The sequence below is a fragment of the Mesoplodon bidens genome (assembly GCF_964165515.1).
Source record: "Mesoplodon bidens genome assembly, chromosome: 15".
NCBI classification, from domain to species: domain Eukaryota; kingdom Metazoa; phylum Chordata; class Mammalia; order Artiodactyla; family Ziphiidae; genus Mesoplodon; species Mesoplodon bidens.
This window is the reverse complement of record NC_138171.1, coordinates 1,461,597-1,480,545: the sequence shown is the minus strand read 5'-3', so window position 1 is coordinate 1,480,545 and position 18,949 is coordinate 1,461,597. Positions and strand designations below refer to the sequence as shown.

Below are 18,949 nucleotides of genomic sequence, written 5' to 3'. Positions count from 1 at the left end.
GTGAGGACAGAAGGCAGACACCACGGATGGAGCCAGCCTAAGAGAACGGCCCTCTCCCTGCAATGCCTCGGAGGGCAGGTCCCTGTCCTCTGCTCAGGGTGGTCCACACCTTAGATGCCCGAGGGCCCTCGACAGGCGCCCTCCACCCCCTCGGGAGGGCCGGGCGCCCTGGCCTAGGCCCAGCGTCCCATCTGACTGGTCTTCCTTCCGTGAATAAAGCCCCTAGACGCGCGGACCAGCTGAGACCCGAGTCCCCATGGGTGGAGCCCCGTCAGTGTGCGTGGGACTGAGCTGAGCCATGTCCACAGTGGAAGGACTGTCCGCTGGCTCAGACTTACGTGGGCCTCCCAGCCGTCCTCCAGGCTGTGTGACGTGGTGACGGCCTGGCGCCTCTGGGACAAGTCGAGGGAGCCCAGGAGGACAAAACGCCCTGGAGGCAGATTGGGCTCAGATGGGCTCTGTTGCCGTGCAGGGACTGGGCTGTGGGTTCTGCGTGGAGACCACCCCACGTCCACCATCCAAGCGCAGGGTGGAGAGGACGCTGACCACGAGCAGGCCACGCAGGCCTCTCCGGCTCTGCACATGGGTTCAACACCTCGTGTCCTCGCCTGCTTCTCCAGTGAGCCATACTGTCAAAATCTATGGGGCTCCCAAGTCCAGAGACGGACGTGCCCAGTCAGGCGCTCTCCACTCCCACAGACCTGCCCTCCTCCTCCCAGAGGCCCGCCCGCTGGCGGGCTGCCCGAAGGCCTTGGGATAGAGATGCAGCCAGGGCGGACCCTGACTCCATGCTTACTGGCCCTGAGACCTCAGGCAACGACAACCCTGGGCAGTGAGGGCACTCCCAGCTGCGGGGCTGACGTGGGGGGTCAAGGGTGCTCCCATCAGGTTGTGGGGCCAGCGCTGCCGGGCAGCATGTGCTCAAGCCCACTGGCTGCTCCATCGAGGGACACGGCAGCCCCTCAGACTGGACCTGTGCCGTCAAAGGATGCTGTGCAGAGACAGGAGGAACACCCCCGGCCCACCTTCCAAACACTCATGCACACACAACACGCACATGACGCACACACCACGAGCCTGGGACACGAGCCTGGGACACACGGACGTCTGTACCCAGGGAGCACCAAGTCACGATACTAACGTGCCAAGCAGCTCAGGTAGGTAACGTGGCCTGGGGCCAAGGGAGTCTGGCCGATGTGCAAGTGTACAGAACACACACAGACGTTAATAGCAAACAAAGGTATCAGGAGAATTAAAAACATATATACTAAGTTAAACAAGCTGAAATTTAGAAGCCCTTCAATTAAAAAAAAAGTCTTTAAAAGTTTATGGTAAAATTTCCCATACAATCACGTTTCCAAAACCCCTCTTACTACGTTATTTTAATGAAACACTCGTTCTCTATTGTGGATGAACACCTGCCGGCTTTTGAGCATCCCCTTCAGCAAGTGACAGCCTTGGCAATGCAGGCGGGGGGTGATGTCCACTCCGCTGGTCATCAAGTGTGGTCACTTAGCAGATGAAGTGAGCGCCCTGCCCAGCCTTCCTTGTCCCCGTGTCACCCCGAAACACCCAGCACGGCCCCCTCCCTCTGCCAGCCGGGCCCCAACCCAGCACTGCACCAGCGCCCGCCGCGGCTCCAACTGGGGGTTTCCTCGGTGGCCCCCGCGCCCCTGCCTCCTCACCACGCCTGACCTCATCCACCTCTGCCCCCCTCAGGGTCTGTCTGTGGCCCCAAACCCGGCAGCCCCCTGCTCGTGTGACAAGGTGCACTGGGACGGAGTCAGGCAAAACCCTACTGCGGGCTCTGCAGGTGGAGCCGTGAAGGGGGGCTCCAACATGGCTGAAACAGGGCTTCGTCACCTCCCAGGTCCTGCTGCTACAGACGCGCAGTGTGCGCGTGTCACAGGATCTATGCTCACACTAGGCCCCGCACAGGCTTCCGCCCTTGTGACTGACCGGAGGCTCCTCACGGTATCGGGAAGTCGGCTTCACCACCGTCACCGCTGCGTCAGGAACACGGCATCCAGGGAGCCGGCCGGCACCCCAGGAGCTGCCCGCCAAGAACCTCGGCCACAGCCCTCCCTGCTGCCCGTCAGGTGGCACCGCTTTAGCGCGAGGAGTGGGACAGCCCCCTGGAGAGCTTGGCTTCTAATGTGTTTGACACTGAGACAGTTTCATGTGTTGTGTCAGGGGACACGAGCCCTGCGGTCACGGGGACCGACCAGGACGCTGGGCCCAGCCACAGAGCCACCGGGGTGCGTAAGTGCCTGGCTGTGGCAGAGGCGCTGGCCATGGACACGGAGGCGCTGGGCGCGGGCGTAGCTACCGCCTGTAGGAGCAAGTGCTTCAAGAGCGCTGACCGCAGGTTACACTCAGCATCTTTTAGGCTTAGCCGTTTTGGGGGGCGCCACGGCCAAGGAGACACTCCCATTTAGGCGAGACTTAAGTCCCGTCAACTTCTCAGGGTTAAGAGGAGTTGGGTCCCCAGAGACCACGTCCCCCTTGGAATCACCTTTAGCTCCCTTGAGAAGCCTGAACTTTCTTTCTGGTCAGCCTGTAAGTAATTCTTTAGAAGCAGCACTTTCTAAGGAATGAGTGAACAGAACGTGGTCTGCCAAAGACAAGAATTTGAGCAGATTTCAAAGTGACTATTTCTAGAACCAGTTCCTGTCTCAACGCTATTTCTCATTTCTCCTCAAAACGAATGCCTGCAGCGAAGAGGCTCGGCCTGGCGCCTGCAAGGAGGCAAGCCCGCAGGCCGGGCCCAGGCCCCACCCTCCCGGCACTGCCTAGCCCCTGCCGCCAACACCCTGCTCACGCCAGGTGGGCGGGCTCCGGACGGGTTTGTCCCTCTTCACGGGACTTTTCGAAGACAATTCACACCTTCCTCAGGGGACTTCAGGTGCCACCCTCCACTATCCAGGAAGCCCCACAGCTCGACGCTGCCTCACCCCTGCTCCCAAGTTCCGCTGCCAAAGGCCGGGTCTGGATGAGGCATGCAGCTCGCTGGGACAGACTCTGCAGGGCGTGTGAGGGACGTGTGGGCAGAAGGCTGGGGCCTACCTGGTCCCTCAAAGGGCAGGAGTTTGGAGGGGACGGGGTCCGTGGCGCTCAGCGGGATCAGGTAGAGGTCCTTGACGTGCCTGCTGTTGTTTGCCACGACGCCGAAGCGGCCGCGGCTACTGAAATAGGAGTACAGAGAGATGTAGGCCACCTCCTCCTCCTCCGTCGCGGGGTGGAAGCGGATCAGACACAGCTCCTGCAACAAACAGAGGGCGGGGAGCATTGACCTGCGGCCACTCGGAAAGGCAGCCGCTTCACCTTGCACCTAAGCCCCCAAAGCAGGAGGGAAGCGAGGAGAGAAGCGACCAGCTCTAATTCTGAGTGTCACAGCCCTGCTGCCCAACACATCAGAACAATAAGCTGCTGAAGAGGACACAGGCCCGAGACTCAAGACTGCTAGGTTTGATCTTGGTTTCAGAGGACCTGCTTTAAAACTACTTAGTCCCACTGTCCTCAACACAGAGCCCACCTCCTGGGGCTCTCGTACTGATGGGGTACTCCATGTGCAGGGCCAGTCTGGGGCAGTGTCTGACACAGAGCTAAGTGACCACTAAGCGTGTGATGAGCTGCCCGCAGCTCTGAAATGGGAGGGCTGAACTAGACCAGGGTCGTAACCCTTCTGTGACCCCAGTGAAAACCAGAGCCCCTCCCCCAAAGAGCACTGCACACGCAGACACACAGCTGTGTCCGCATCTCAGGGGTTCACAGACTCCAGCCCAGCCGCCTGCCCCCACCTCCACTCCATCAGCTCAGACAAGAAGGGACAAAGCATCTGTATTTCTAACTCTGAACCGCACATGCGCTTTCACAAAGCTTCCACCGTCGTGCTACTCAGACACCCCTTCGCAGGTTAGCCAGCTATCAACTTCAACGTCCACCTGCAAATATCTCACGAACTAGAGGCATTTCAAGTATTAACGCGCAAGACGAGACTTCAGAGAGAGAGCCGTGTGTCAACAAACCCCTTCTTCCTTGGGTGCAGGGGTCAGACTGTGGGCAGGTACCTTAGACACTGAAGATCTGAGTTTGCCGACGTAATCCCAGACTGTCTTCGGGGCAATCCGTCCGCCGATGTGAATTGTGTCGGGCAGGTCCTAAGTGAAATGAACTCTGATTCAATAGCCGGTGGAACCGTGGCGGTCACAGAGAGACAGACCCCAAACTACCCGAGATTCACAACTAAGACAACTGCAACTATCCCAAACAAAGCAGCAATAACTGTGTCAAATGCTGCTTAGTTGACTAACATCCGGGATTATGAGGGACCAAACCCAAGGGTGGTAGGAGGATAAGCTTCTGCTAAATAGGATGACATACAGCAAAGTGTTTCATTGCTGTCTTTTATGAACATACACATGTAGTAAAGATCCAGGTATGTCTCAGAAGTGACTGAGCACTCTTTGTTACGTCTGAAATGCTAGGGCTGTTGTGTTCATTTTGAAACATAAAAGACCTGTCACGTGTGCCCCTCCACACCAAGGCAGGTCACGCGTGTCTGGCCACACCTGCAGTGGGCACATGCACACTCAGGTTTTGCATAAGCTCTAGCGGAACAGAGGGAGAAGGAAGACAAGCTTCAGCTTTTTCAGAAAAGAGGGAGGGTCTGATTTCTCATTTGAATTTTCGCCACTGTCCAAACTGCGTAGCCTGCTGACTCGGCCTGGCAACACCTATTTTGCCTTCAGAGGTGCTTGTGCGTCCAGACACTCAGCAGGAAGGTGGTCACACACCTGACTCCAGCGCGGGATCAGAGTGCCTGTGGAAAACGCGCGCATGCACACGCACACACATACTTCTCTCCCTCCTGGTTCTAACCTCACTGAGATAATCAAAACATCCAGAGACAGGATACGCCTTAGTGACAAACTTCGCTACACTCTGCATGTTAATAAATCCTTTCCAAATGGTGCTGAGTCGAGACAAAAAGAGGGTGGTATCTCCTTCTGGAGGGGACCGGGACTCTGAAATGCTGTAAAACAAAACCACAGAAAATACGTGAATCTTTCTCTCTGCCCAAAGAATCCCATATATATATATATATATTTATTTATTTATTTAACGTGTTTATAAAAGCAAAGTGAATTCCTGCAAGTTTTGATAGCTTACTTTTTCAAATTAATTACCTTAATCATAATGATATGAACACATTCTGGTCAAAGAAATATAAACTATATAGGGAATAAACTGGATGGCTGTAAATTCAAATTCCAGTTTTCAAGAACCATATTTCTAAGGTGATAATTAGTCATCCTAAAACTGAAGCTTTAAAAAAACGCCTTTTTAAAATAGAAAATTGAGGAGAGTTGTATATCTGGGTGGATTTCAGAGCCGAACGACTGAATCACTCATTACTGCTCCTTCTGTTCATCTGCAAGAGAGGCCACAGCTCAGCGGCTCAGACCACACACGGGGGCCGCACCTGATGCTTGGCGACGGCGGGACCGACAGGAGGTATCTGGGCTCGGGCGACGTGGACGGCTTGGCCAGGATGGACTTAGGCACTGTCACGGAGGTCGGCACAGGCTTCGGGACATCCTGTCGGGGCTCCGCTGGATGGACGCTGTCTGGGCGGGCTGCCGAGGGAGCCGTGCCCGTGCTCGGCCCGCCTGGTGCAGTCCTGGGGTCTCGGCCGGACACCGTGACTGTGGTGAGCACTGCGCCGCCACCAGGGGCCGGGCAGGGGGCACCTTCCAGGGCAGAGGGCTCGGGGTGGCCGTCCTCTGTAGGCACCGGGAGGGACTTTCCCTCCAAATGGGCGCGAGCAGGGCTTTCCAGGTCTGGCTCCGAGGCGTTTTCAGGCCGAGTTTCTGGGGCCGCATCATCGGCTGAGCTGAAAGCGGGCTCAGAGGCAGAGCTGTCACGCTTGGACGTTGCGTCCTCCTTCTTGGCACAAGTTGACCACTTTTGTCTTTGCGGAGCTGGCTCATCTTCCGACGATGGAACCTGACCTGGAGAACAGAAGGCAGGCCTTCGTGAGAAGTCCCACACGCTCGAGAGCAAAGCCTGCCCCTGGGTAGACAGACGATCACTGCTTTAAATCAACAACACTATACAGGTAGGGGCTCACTTCCTAAGCTTGAAGAAACGATTCTAGCCTTTCCACTGTGTAACTTGGTTTGAATGCAGCTGTCCTGAGAAGGGTCTCCACAGTCTCCCCCCGGATCTGCTCACCTGTGCAGATCTTACAGTTCAGGTCAAAGAGGTGCGCGCGGTGCTGCGCGGTCGTGTCCTGCAGCATGCCGCCGACAAGGCCCAGCAGCGGTGCTGCGCTCCGCTCAGGGGCCGCCCGCACCGATTCTTGCTGTTCCTAAAGCACAAGAAGCAGAGGATGTCACTTCTTTTCCACCCCCTCTCCAAATGAGCAGCACCCATGGAAAAAACATCTCACGTGATTAAGAACCACTGAAAAAAGAGAAAAAGGACTACTGAATACAAGTACTTGAGAAGCAATACAACTACACACACTTGTGTCTGCTCAGTGTCTTGCCCAGTAATTCAGGCACCTAACAACGTCTGGAACGGGATCACCTTAGTCAATTCTCGTGAGCACTGGAAATCCTAAACGCTTACATCAGAATCTGATACTGGCGGAGAATCTTCCATATCGGGAATAGTTTCCTGTTTAACGGTCGGCTTCTTAGTCTCATTATGCAATTTAGTTCTGGACTCCATCACCTAAGATGAAAAAGACAAACAAACGTGAAGCCTCAGCCCTTCTTTCCCAAGGGGACTCTCTCATGCCAACAGGCTATTAATTCACTCTGGGGTGGGGTGGGGGGGCATTGGTGTCAGGCTTCTGGCACCCGCAGCTCCTCTCCCATCGGCACTCACAGGCTTTGACGATCTCTCTTTCCACATGGAAAGCTCTTTGGACACAAGTTCTTCTGGCTTCATTCTCACAAGTTTTGCCAAAGAGATTTCTTCACGCAGAACACGATGGAAGAGCCCCTGTAAACAAACATCTCTTGTTCACTCGTTCAAAACCCTCTAAGATACTAGAGAAGATGTGGAGGCGGGCAGCAAGGCAAGCCCCTGCCCCGCGGCAGGACGAGGGCCCGGAGCATCCCATCGATGCTCGGAGAACAAGGGCCCTGAGGTCGGGCAGCTGATCTCGAGTATCCCACCGCACTGACCCTGCTACAAAGACCACTTCACAGAAAACACAATCGACTGAAGAAGGTACAGTGTTAGGGACAAAGGTAGAAGAAATCCCTTCTGCCAGGGGGTTAACACGCGAAACGGAAAGTCAAGAGTATGTGCCCTGCTTCTAAACACAGGTAAGAGGTCAAGAGGCCGATCCAGACAGTGTGGGCCCCGCAGGCACACAGGCGCGCAAGTGGCAAGCACCTCAGCAGGTGAGCGCCTGGCCCCACGGGAACAGCGTGCCTCTCACCCACAGCCGCAGGGGGAACCAGTGCCCTAACCCAGGCCTGGGCAGCACCTGGCCAGGACTGCCCCCACTCCTGACGGCCGGACACGCACCTGGTTCTTGGGGTCCTTGAGGTTGAACATGAGGCTGCGGTACTTGCTCTTGTACCGATTGTCTGTGACTCGGAACAAGTTAAACATCTCCTTCTCGATGTGCAGTGCAATTTTTCCTACTTCATTTTCTGTCATGATTAAGTCATCGCTGTCAGTGACTCTAGATGGAGTGAAAAAAGACCCACGGTAACTGCTGCACTTACCATGCCATGTGGGATCTCAGCTCCCCAACCAGGGATGGGACCCCGGCGCCCCCTGCGGTGGAAGCGTGGAGTCTTAACCACTGGACCGCCAGGGAAGTCCCACATGTGACATTTTTCTTAAACAGCGGGGCCATCGTGAAACCACCACCCTTTACGGGGAAAACGTTCCACTTTAACAGATAAGAAACAAAGTGGAACAGCCCACCTTTTCCACAAGATCTCCTTCAAGGAGCGTCGTATGTTTTGCCGAATCTGAGAATTTGGCTGTGACGAGGCGGGGCCCGCGGGGCCCAGGCGTCCCGGGGCTGGAGTGGCCGGGGGAGCCGAGGTGGCCCCAGGCTTCCTGATGGCGCCCACCGAAGCAGCGGAGCTGGGGAACTTTCTGGAAGCAGACGTGGCAGCAACAGGTGCCAGCCTTGCCTGCTTGGCCGAGGGAGCGCTGCCCGAGGGGGAGGGGGCAGCCGAGAGCCACGGCCTCTTGGGGATGGTGCCCTTGAACCCCGGTGGTGACTTTTTGATGGCTGGTTTGGCTGCTGCTGCATTTGCAAAAGGAGGGGACTTCTTTGGAAGGAGACTTCTGGGCGAGGGTTGCTTGCTGCCCCCCGAGGAGCCTGGAGGAGCCACCTTCTTCGGTACCGCCGCCACCGCTGCCTTGGCCTCCGCGCGTCTGTCCTCCTTCACGGCTGAAAAGAGAGGGGCCGCTTAGTGAGGCAGGGGTGCAGGGGATCCCACACAGCATGTGCACCCGAAACCAGCAAAGCTAATAACCAGGCATCACTGTGAGACAGATTTAAATAGGATTTTTAAAGTAACTGTTAAATTCAGAAAAGGAGTGTAAAAAGGGCTACCAGCAACATTTATAATAGTGAATATACTTTGTTTCAGAAAGAAATGCTTTATTATTAAAACTTTTACTTCAACCGATAAACCAGTAAGCTATCAAAGGCTTGATTTAAACCGTTAGCCTAGCTTGGAACTCGAAGGGCCAATTTCGCTGTATCAAGAGAAGGCATAGATTTCGAAGACCACTCGCGTGGAGAGTCCCAGTGCAGTGTTTGGTGAACAGGAGCTTAGAAACTCTTTCCAGGGTGGATCAGACACATTCTCTCCGAATGCATATCCAAGCCCCACCTCGGGGGCCCTTGGGGCACTGCAAGGACTAGCAAGAGTCCACCCTGGGGTTAGGGGCTCACAGGTGTTCATCGTCCTCTAGGACAAAAGTCAACTGGACATGGTTAATAAATCTATAGAATGTTGGCAGAAAACTGCAACGTGGGGGGAGACCAATTACTTTTACACTAGGAGCTGGCTGGCAGGAACGCCACCTGCTGTCATTCACGTTCCCATTCACACCCCTCTAGCTGCAGCTCGCTATTGGGTAAGACAGTAGGTTAGCACTTTTAATGCAAACAAGGATTACAGCCGAAAGCTAAAATGAGAATCTTTATGCCAGTACTTCGCATGGATTGATTCCACTTAATCCTGTATCAGACCATCAGAATTACAGTCAGAGGCAAGCAAAGAGGTTCATCCTAAGACCAGTCTCTCGGTCTTAGGGGCGTGCGGCCCAGCAGACGTACATGGGCAGCCGTGACGGAGAGCAGGGGCGTGTTCCCAGATGGCCCCGCTCAGGCCCACCGTCCAGAACCTCTGGGACCCAGGGCAGAACGGTGTGTGTGCGGGGGAGGGGGGGGCAGGCAGGTCCAGGGAGCAAGCCAGGAGAGCACAGGGACACCACCTAGGGCCACGTCACACAGGACCGACGGAGAAGCCGCCTCCCCAGGCGCAGGCTTTTCTCAAACTACCCACAGCGCAATGAGCCCACAGATGCTAAACGAGAGACTTCGAGATGCTCTAGCAGCCTTCCGATTTTACGCAGGGGTTGAAGACCCACCAATGCCAGTCAGCTGCAGGTGCTTCTTGCAACTGTCCTAGTGAAGCAGGGAGAAAATCTGAAGACCGGGGACAGAGGTGAGACCCTGTCTACAAATAAGGCCTGAGCCCACAAGAGCCCCCAAGGCGTTCACAGCCTACACCCTGCGTGACCATCCTGGCGAAGGGCCAGAGCGCTGCCCTCAGGACTGCCTTCCTCCAGCACTGGTCAGGCCAGTTCAGCCGCAGGTGTTAAAAGCCCAGGCACCGCAAGATTTTTCCATTTCACAGTACAGGTGAAATTACTTAATTTTACAAAGTTTGCCACAGCGCTACACACATCCAAGACTTAGAACCGTGTTAGAAGTACTTCATTGTCATCAAGCAACAACCCTGACTGCAAATCTCCTATTTTCATCTCACAGAGCACCCCCCCGCCCGACCTCATGTCCCCTTGTCCACGGTGTCCCAATCACTGGCCCCACGTGTGCCGGCACCCCCGGGCTATGCTGCCCAGGCTTTCCCAAGACCACCCGCTCCCCGCTGAGCAGCATGCTTGTGCTCTACATCCACCCTGCTGGCTGTCACCCGTGTCCCGTCAGCAAGTCACAGCTGTCTGTAACAAAGTAGGAACTGGGGACGTCATAGGAACTAAGAACTACGTTTCTACGTATATTATTCATCAGCTCAAATCCATATTCCTAAGGCGCTACCATACCTCAGTACATAGAAACTTATCTTTACCAGCTCAGCCTCTGCTAACAGGGTCCACAGCACCTAATCTGGGCTGGAGGGTGGGGGGACTGCTAGAGCTTAAGTTAAATGAAATGGACAGAGGCCCCTCTTCTTGGGGGAAGGAACGAGAGTGGAGTGGAGCAGGACGCGGTGCCAGCTGTGACTGCCAGCAGGGCATGAAGGAACAAACCCGTCAGGATTAAAATCACGTCCTAAAACCAGCTCGGTCACTGACTTTATACAAACTTTGCCGAGATTACTTTAGTAGCACACTTTTAAGCAACTCTAAAAAGCTGGCCTAAGGTGCTTCCAGAATTCTCAATGAGGCACCCATGATGAGGCCCCAAACAAATCTTATCATGTGACATTTACACTGTTTCAAGTGACAATTCCTGTGGACTTCGAACACATTCACTCCCTAAGATCAACGCTTCTACTGGTCTAACCGGTGTTTTGTCTCATTCAGGGAAAACAGAAGCCAGGAGCTTATTTTTAGGACATTCACAGTACAGGGGATTAAAGTGACCTGCTATCCAAGAGTGGTAACGGTAAATGAACGTAATCTATTTAAAAAGCAGGGGATGGTTTTCCTTAACCACTGTGCTGCTCTTCTATAAAATTAGCTGCTTCTGGCTTTTAAAAGTCAACTTTCATTATCCCTCACCTGCGTCTCAGAGCGTATGTAAGTATAATTACGTAAATAAAAAGTTGGTAAAATGTGGAAACTGGTGGACCCCAACAGCAAGTCGGCTCTATCCCTCTTCTACTTTGAGGAAAAATGCTCAAAACAGAAAACAGTTGCATCTGGTCCCACCGTCAGCTGGATGTGGGTTAGCTGCTGCTGGAATGGCAGTTACACCGTGTAGTGCCAAAGTGTCTGACAGCGACGGAAGCATTACTCCTGAGTAGAGCTAAACTCAGATTTGCAAATTCTTCATCCAAATTCCCTTCTAACTGTATTACGTGTCTCAGTCACAGAAGAGCAGGCGCAACCGACCGACCACGAAGCACCAGTTCTAGGACAGCAGCCCCCACCCACCCACCAGGGCGGAGTGGCTCCGGCAGCCGGAGGCCCCCAGTGCTGCCAGCTCGAGGCAGGGTGACCACCTGCCCACGTGCCGGGCAGAGACGGCCTCCTGGGGGTGTACGCCCAGTCTGGGCCATCCCGGGGGCTGCCTATGGGGAAAAGAGTGGCCCACGTTCCAGGCCAGGTGCTGTCTCGGGGAGCAGATAGAGGAGGAAAGGCTGGCCGGTGGCCAGGCCACCGCCCCAGATGACGTCGTTTCTGCTGGGTCTGGCCATTGGTTTATACTGGAAACGAGTTGTTTGTGGTGAAGCCCGGTAGGAACCAGGCAGGCCGGTGCGCTCAGGGACCAGCAACAACCTAATTGGCTAACTTCCCAATAAGCATGAAACTGGGGGCCTTGCCACCCAAGGTGGGCCGTGGTGCTATGGCATCGCTGGCCACTGGGTGGCACTGGTGAGCCTTGGTGGGGACAGGAGGAAACGGGAGTGGAAGCTGTGTTACTCCAAGCAGCCAGTGCTGTGCGGCAGGACGAGGAACCAGCGCTGGGCAGGAGCCGAGTCGCACCGCACAGCACAGCACAGCATCGCGCGGCCCCTGCCCAGTCACAGCTCAGTGACAGCCGTTGCCGGGGTGGCCCCTCACAGGGACCCGTGAGAAACCCTGAGGGACGGTCACTGCTTTATACCTTTTGTCCTGCCCCAAAGAGGTGCCAATTTATCCTAAAAATCCCCAGATATGAGGCTTTCAGTCACACTGACACGGTGGGGGGTAGGGGGGGAGACACTACTCAGAATGATTGGCTGTAAATGCCAAAGGAATCAAAGAGCTTCTGATGTGACCAGGCGCCAAGCAAGCCCACGTGGTGCAGGTCGGAGCGTCCCCTCCCCCCCCCCATTCCCACAGGGCCCCAGATCCACCCAGGCTCAGTGGTGAGGCCGAGGCAGCTACCGCCACAAGGCCCGGGTAACGTAACGGGACCAGCCAGGGCTCAGAGGACACAGTGGACCAGTGGCAAGGGTTGGGGGGAGTGGACTCTGCTCACTGTGACATCAGCTCTATTTTCAGCTCAGCCTGACACGTGTACGAGGACGTTTCTCATTTCAACTTTGTTTCTTGGCTGTCAAGACTTTTCCTAGTGTGAAAATTCAAGTAGCAAGAGAGAACCATTTTACTTTTGTGCCTTTGCTTAAATATTTTGCAGTGAATTATTCCTGTAGAAGTTATGCTTACACAGAAACAGAGAATCGCCACCGAAGACTTGGGAGGCCTGATCTCCATCTCTGGGGCCCTCACGTCAGCTGCCCTCCATCGCTAGGGGTCCGTATGTGGGTCCACAGCCAAACTGCCATGATCTGGGGCTACACAAAGCTTGTCCAGATTGACTTTTTTCTTACTGATGTGCAGTATTTGAGCGACTTACACCTCAAGAGAGGTGCACAGAACTGGCCGTAACAAGCTTGCAAAAAACCAAGTACACCTCCGGAGGCAAATGGACCCTTCCTTGTTTTCAGAGTTGCACAGATTTTGAAAACCAAAACCCAATTCATGTTGGACTGGTAATATATGAAAAAAATGGTCACATCATCCCTCAGCATGAACCACGAGAAGGAAACGGGGCCGAGGCTGTGTGTGAGGCAGGCGTTCCACTCTCCTGTCTATGCCAACTGGACTGGCGGGGACGGGCCGCCAGACCTGACACTCAGCTGGAAGTAGAGTTGCTGCTTTCCCTCACCTCCAAAACCCGCCAACAGGCACTTTCACCACTTTGACAAGGTTCAACTTTAACCGTTATCTGTGCCTGCATCATCTGCTACTTCAAGCAGCATGATGGGGCCGAGGGTGTGTTAAGACTCTGGGGCACACAGCCCGCGGCACCTGCTGACCCCGGCGGGTTAAGCGGCCGTTACCTTTGTGCTCGTCTTGCTGACGCCTCCAGGTGCACGGCAACGCCCCGACCTTCGTTGACAGAAATCAAAGTGGAAACCCTTCTTATCGATCTTCCAGGTTTACTTCTTTTAACTTTCAGAAGGTTAGACTATGACTAGATGCACGGTGATGTGCAACACGCAAAAAATCAAAAACATTACTTTACAGCTTCCAGTATACCTGAGACTCCTACACCGTGTGGGAGGGCGTACAGCTGCAGCTTCAGAAAGATCCCTTGGGACTCGATGCCACCTAAGGGACTCTGCCGCGGGACCGTCTGTGAACAGTGCCACAGGAGATGCAGAGCCCCAGAGGTCACACAAAGGCCAAAGGGCAGGTGAGGTGAGCAGGATCAATCCTGCTAGAAACTTCTACCCCGCTCCCCCGCTAAAGCACATGAGCTAAGGGGGGCAGCCAGGATACACCTGAGGGTCTCTGTCAGAAAAAGTACATGTACATGCGAAACCTTCCCTGCACTAATTTTCTGAACAGTTGGCTGTTTAAAAAAAAAAACAAACCTGTAAAAACTAAAACACTTAAAAATACGAGAGAATGCCAATGACCAAGAAAATTCCAGCTATTTGGATAACTTTAAAAACAGCTGTCAAGGTAAATCCTTGTCAGGACAAGTTTTGGTTCTCTCTCCAAATGGGGGGAGGAAACTGGTGAGATGTGCAAGGCTGCTTTGTCCCCACCCACATGTTTTTGCCACTGAAGATCTGGAAGAGACAAACAGCTCATGCAGCTGTTAACACATGCCTCTCCCACCGTTCCATTCCTACCAAACACCCCTTGGCCCCAGGCACCCCCCCATCTATGTCACCACGGGGACTTGTCTTCTCTTACTCCCTGTGAAGCCCGGCCCCCAGATCCACTTCGCCACAGCACAGGGACCGGACACGTGGCGCTCGGGGACGACGGGGCAGCGCTGGCACCGGGGCAGGATGCTTACACATCACTGGACCTGGGTGCGCAGGTTCTGCCAGGGGTCCCCACTTCAATTCTCAAAGCTACATGGAACTGCGGAAATCTGGTTTTCCAGTCAAAATTTGTTCAGGTCCCCGGAGTTTTAAGTCATCTCGGAGCCGTTTAGGGAGCCCCAAACAGGGGGACATGTGCCTATGCCTATCACAATTCCACTTCCAAACCCTAACCAACCAGGGCCACTTTAGAAGAACATCTTCAGCCCTCTTCGTGCCTGCGCCTGGACAGTAACGAGAGGCGATGAAGAGGAAATGAAGAGCAACCATGAGGAGGACTACGAGACACAGGGACCTGGGGGGAAATAAAATGGCAACTGTTTCCGTAAGTTACACTGTTTTTGTTTTCAGGAACTCTGAAAAACAAACAAAAAAAACTCATCAGAGAACAAGTGCGTGTTAATCCCATCACCCTGAGGACCTGAAGATCTACTGACTGTCCCACGAGAGAAAGTCAGAGCCTCTGTGTAGCAAGGTCTTGCCCATGATGCTCATGAGGGGCTGCCCTGAACCCACAACCCAAGGCCAGTGCCAATGGCCTGGGAGAAGTGGGGTGGAGGGCAGAGTACCTCCAGGGGCTGCACACTGGCTGCCCAAGGATCTACCCAAGACTTGACCTGAATTCAGGTCAACATGGAAAACGCCCCCTCCTAAGAGCTGTCCCAGCATCGCCCGCACCCAGAAAAATATCACGCGCTGCAGCCAGGGAGGCGGGTGGGGGCCCTGGTGGGGATGCAGGGTTCTGCTGAGTGTGTGCGAGGGGCCACCTCCCATCGTGCCTGTGTGTGGGGCCCCGGGGAAGGTCCACAGCCACTGCCACCGTCAAGTAATGGTTTGGGGAAGAGGCAGCTGCTACTCACCGAGGCTGAAGTCGGGTGTTTACCAGCGACCTTTTACACTCCTCCCAATCATCTTTTGGGAAGATGACATTTCTGGGATAACAGAAAATGATCAGAAGCAACTAGCTCAAAAGCATGTCCCTTATGCAGGCTAGAAGCTGTGGCTGTCCATCCACGTAGTTCTGAGACGTAAATGTGCTGGGAAGGTGCTCAGTGAGGAGGTGACGTGCAGGGGAGGGGGGTGGGGCAGAGGGAAGAGAAACCCAGCCTGTGAGCAGAGCCACCACCTCCTTGCGGCCGGCCTCCCCGCCCCTCCACCCCAATCTTCCCTCAAACACCAGGAAGTCAGAACTGGGGGTAAGTAAGCACCCACCCCTCCCCCAAACCCCGCCAACTTTCCTTTCTCACTGTGCGCCCTACATCTGACTCCACACTCGGAGCCTGGGGGCAGTCTCCCAATTCTGGTCGACAGAGATGGAAATCAACTGAATTGAAATCAATCACCCAGGGTTTTGTGGCTACACCTCGGTTTTCCTTTTATTCTGTCACATGCCTATAACCAACTGAGAACATTTAGCACAGGATTCCAACATGACTGCTCCCCACCCATTCACAGCTGGGCGATGCTTATATTTAGGTCCATTCGTAACCCCTGTAGAGGCGCTACTGTGTAGAGGTGCTATAATTTGATGGATATTTGCGACACGTTGTCAGCATGAAGTTCTTGGTTCAAACAACCTGAGGTGTATTGAGACTCATTTTAATACAGCAACTGGTTAATTCTGTATTTAACCACTCACTCCAAAAATCCAAAAATAAATAAACAAATAAATATGTATATATACATATACACACACAGTATTGCTTTGCAGTTTACTTGCAACTCCATTTCTTAGGTCTTGGGTCATTTACATTCTCAAAATGCATCTAGTTATGCAGTTTTCTAACCACACTACATCCACGAGGCCTTCCCTCAGGTCACTGGCCTAAACAGCCGGCTGAGAGGAGGAAGCAGCACATGGCTATAATCCTGGAATTTAGGGCCATTTAACCTCTTGTGCTTTTAAAAAAAGTTGCAAGAGTATATAAAAGATAGCATAAATAAAAACTGAACACAAAATGACCTTAATCATAGAATAAGATGTGCCCCAGAGCAATTTAAATTTCTAAAATTTAATTTTGGAGAATGAGCTGAAAAGAAGAAGAAAGAGAAAAGATTCAAGCTGCATGATCTCATCTGGGATTGCAAAGGTCTGTCTGAACTTGAAGCCTGGGGTGGGATGACCCAGCAGTGCACGCCAAGACTCCTGGTCTGGGTGCTGCTCAGAGTGGAGAGACATTGTGCTCACTTACCTTCAAGCACAGGAAGCAGGGTAAACAGCCTTCAAGACTGGCATGTGTGTTTATGTTGTGTGTAGTATGTGAGTTGGACATAAAAAAAATTCCGGTTCAGTCAAAAATAATATAACTCCTGAAAATCATGCTTCAGTTGAAAATCAGCTACAGCACGACTGTGCTAATAGTAATAGGTTCCCACGATATACAAAGAAGTGAGGGTCACGTGTGCTGGGAGCAAACTGTGTGGCAAGGTCCCCGCGTGGAGAGCCCACGGCGGTGACAGCGCTGTGGTGAACACCTGGATGACGGAGGACCTTGAGTGCCGGGCAACGCACCCCCTTGTCAGATTCTGCTGAAGATACTACATATACTTACCAGAGCCTGATAATAAAGAAAAGCGATTAAAGACATCAATCGTCAGGTGAGACATTCAGCAACGGGGCTGGTACAGCTTTTTGGAAACACGGACAGGAAGTCCCGACAGACTAAGGACGGGCACACGGGGCTCAGGAGGCCTCCTGGACTTGGGCAAGGGCTTTGACCTCTGCAGGTGCAGCAGAAAACACGGCTAGAACTCCTAGCTCTGGACAGGCCCGAGTGCACGGCCGTCCAGAAAGACCGGGAAGGGTCCAGAGCTCCCCCCGGGTGATACATACATTTATACAACAGTGGCGGCCAGGGGGCAGCAGTCTTTTCTGGCTTTACTGCATTGTAATTGTGGTCGCTGGCCCAGGACGGCGTGCTGCTCTCACAGGGCGGCTCCTTAGCGAGGACCTCACTCCTTGGAGGCACCACGGCCACCTTCTTTGCTGTGTTCTCCTTCTTGTCTGGAGCCAGTCTCTTGTGCACAGAAGAGATTTTAATGCCTGCCTGGATAATCAGTAAAGCCCCAGTCATTAACGAGGTCAGAAATTAACCTTTGCTCATTTCACTCGGCAGTTGAGGGTCCCGACTCAATCAGCTCCTGGGCCATCCTAAGCCCAATACACTGCATCTGCTCAGCAGAGGGCTTGGCTACTCCCCCACATCCAGCAGGCCCGCATCAACATCTGAGCGATGAGAAGGTCCCTGACAGAATAACCCGTCATCCTACCATCCTGATGAGGCGTTAGGCCGCCAGGATAACCGAGGGGCCATGGAGTCAGGCAGTGAAGCAAGGCGGAGAGCACGGCGGGCCGGGGCCCCGTGTGAGAACGCGCCCAAGCAGCACTGACAGGCAGGAGCTGCAGACACAACAGCACGTGGAAAAAGGACAGGTGTACAAACGACATCCCTGTACCCCACCAGGCACTCAGTGCGGCACGCCCAGAACCCACTGGCCACCTCGCTGCCTGCGCTTCAAGTCCCCGCACAGAGTCCAGCAGGGACTGCTCTCCTCCCAGCGGGGCTGGCGTGTGGGTGGAGAGTTATTCCACGCAGCAGCCGGTTCCCACGTTTCTATCAGTTACTCCCTCGGCTAGATGCGGAGAAGGAAAACATGAGAACACGTGCCTATTTGTGATTCCGACGAGAACACTGGTGGGCAAGGCGGAGGGCAGTGTGAAGGTGCCTGCATCCCGTCCGGGCCTGTGTGCCCGACACTCTCCAAATCAACCCACCGAACCTGTAACCTCCAGACGCTTTTGGTTTCAACTACACAAATGGTTGGTCTCAGTCAACTTACCTGAACGCTACATTTCTGAAGAATGATTTTTTCCGGCTTTGTCTTGGGTTTCTCTTTAGGTTTTGGTTTCTGCTCTTTCCCTGCGCTCAGGAAGCGCATGGTGGCCGCGGCGTGTTTCAGGATACACTCGCTGCTGCAGTAGACAGAGTCGGGCTGTGCCACGCTCGAGCACCCGGGGCCAATGCATCTGGCGGCACCAGGTGCCTCTACGACCTGCAGGATCAGACGTGGCTTCAGTGTACTCACCCACTTCGGTGGGTATGGCACTTTGTAACATAACTGTTTATGGTACCGAGATGACTGCTTTTAATCGTGTATGAAAAATTATGAATAAAAATGTACCTTTGTTTATTCAAAACACACAACTCTACCTCCCCTGAGTAAGGCCCTCAAGTTCTTAACTGCCCTGCAGGCCACGCAGAAAGGCAGAACTGTAAGCGGACCCGGCGCTCACGCTGCGCACTTCTGAACACAATGGGATTCCACACCACAAGTAGGTTCCCTTATCGGGCAAATGGGCAGGGATTTTACCAACGAATTAAGATCCCAAGTGAGAGGATTCTGAGTTAGTCCAAAGGGTCCAACTTCATCAACTGAAAACCCTTCAAAGAGGAACTGAGCCTCCAGAAGCTAGAGATTCCACTGCTGCCTCTGCTGAGAGGGCGCCCATGCCTAGGCTCGGCGGGCAAGGTTGGGAGACGACACCCAGGACACCCAGTTAAACGTGGCTCTCAGAAACAACAGATGACTTTTTGGTATTACCAGGCCACAAAAATTGCCCGGGACATATTTTTCATGCTAAATCAAGTCGGAGCTTT

General features: G+C 53.8%; 1 protein-coding gene across 2 annotated transcripts in view; it reads right to left on the bottom strand.

Moving 5' to 3' along the window:
* Window positions 1–18,949, bottom strand: part of DIDO1 (death inducer-obliterator 1) — a 51,171-nt gene that overhangs the window by 8,673 nt on the left and 23,549 nt on the right. For both annotated transcript variants that reach the window (XM_081255195.1, XM_081255194.1), the window contains exons 6-16: window positions 18,132–18,344; window positions 17,125–17,338; window positions 7,957–8,434; window positions 7,549–7,708; window positions 6,898–7,014; window positions 6,637–6,741; window positions 6,238–6,373; window positions 5,486–6,014; window positions 4,882–5,035; window positions 4,071–4,160; window positions 3,067–3,262 (exon numbers count right to left, since the gene is read on the bottom strand). In XM_081255195.1, the coding sequence (XP_081111321.1) occupies window positions 3,067–3,262; window positions 4,071–4,160; window positions 4,882–5,035; window positions 5,486–6,014; window positions 6,238–6,373; window positions 6,637–6,741; window positions 6,898–7,014; window positions 7,549–7,708; window positions 7,957–8,434; window positions 17,125–17,338; window positions 18,132–18,344 (2,392 nt within the window). The remainder of the gene's footprint in view (window positions 1–3,066; window positions 3,263–4,070; window positions 4,161–4,881; window positions 5,036–5,485; window positions 6,015–6,237; window positions 6,374–6,636; window positions 6,742–6,897; window positions 7,015–7,548; window positions 7,709–7,956; window positions 8,435–17,124; window positions 17,339–18,131; window positions 18,345–18,949) is intronic.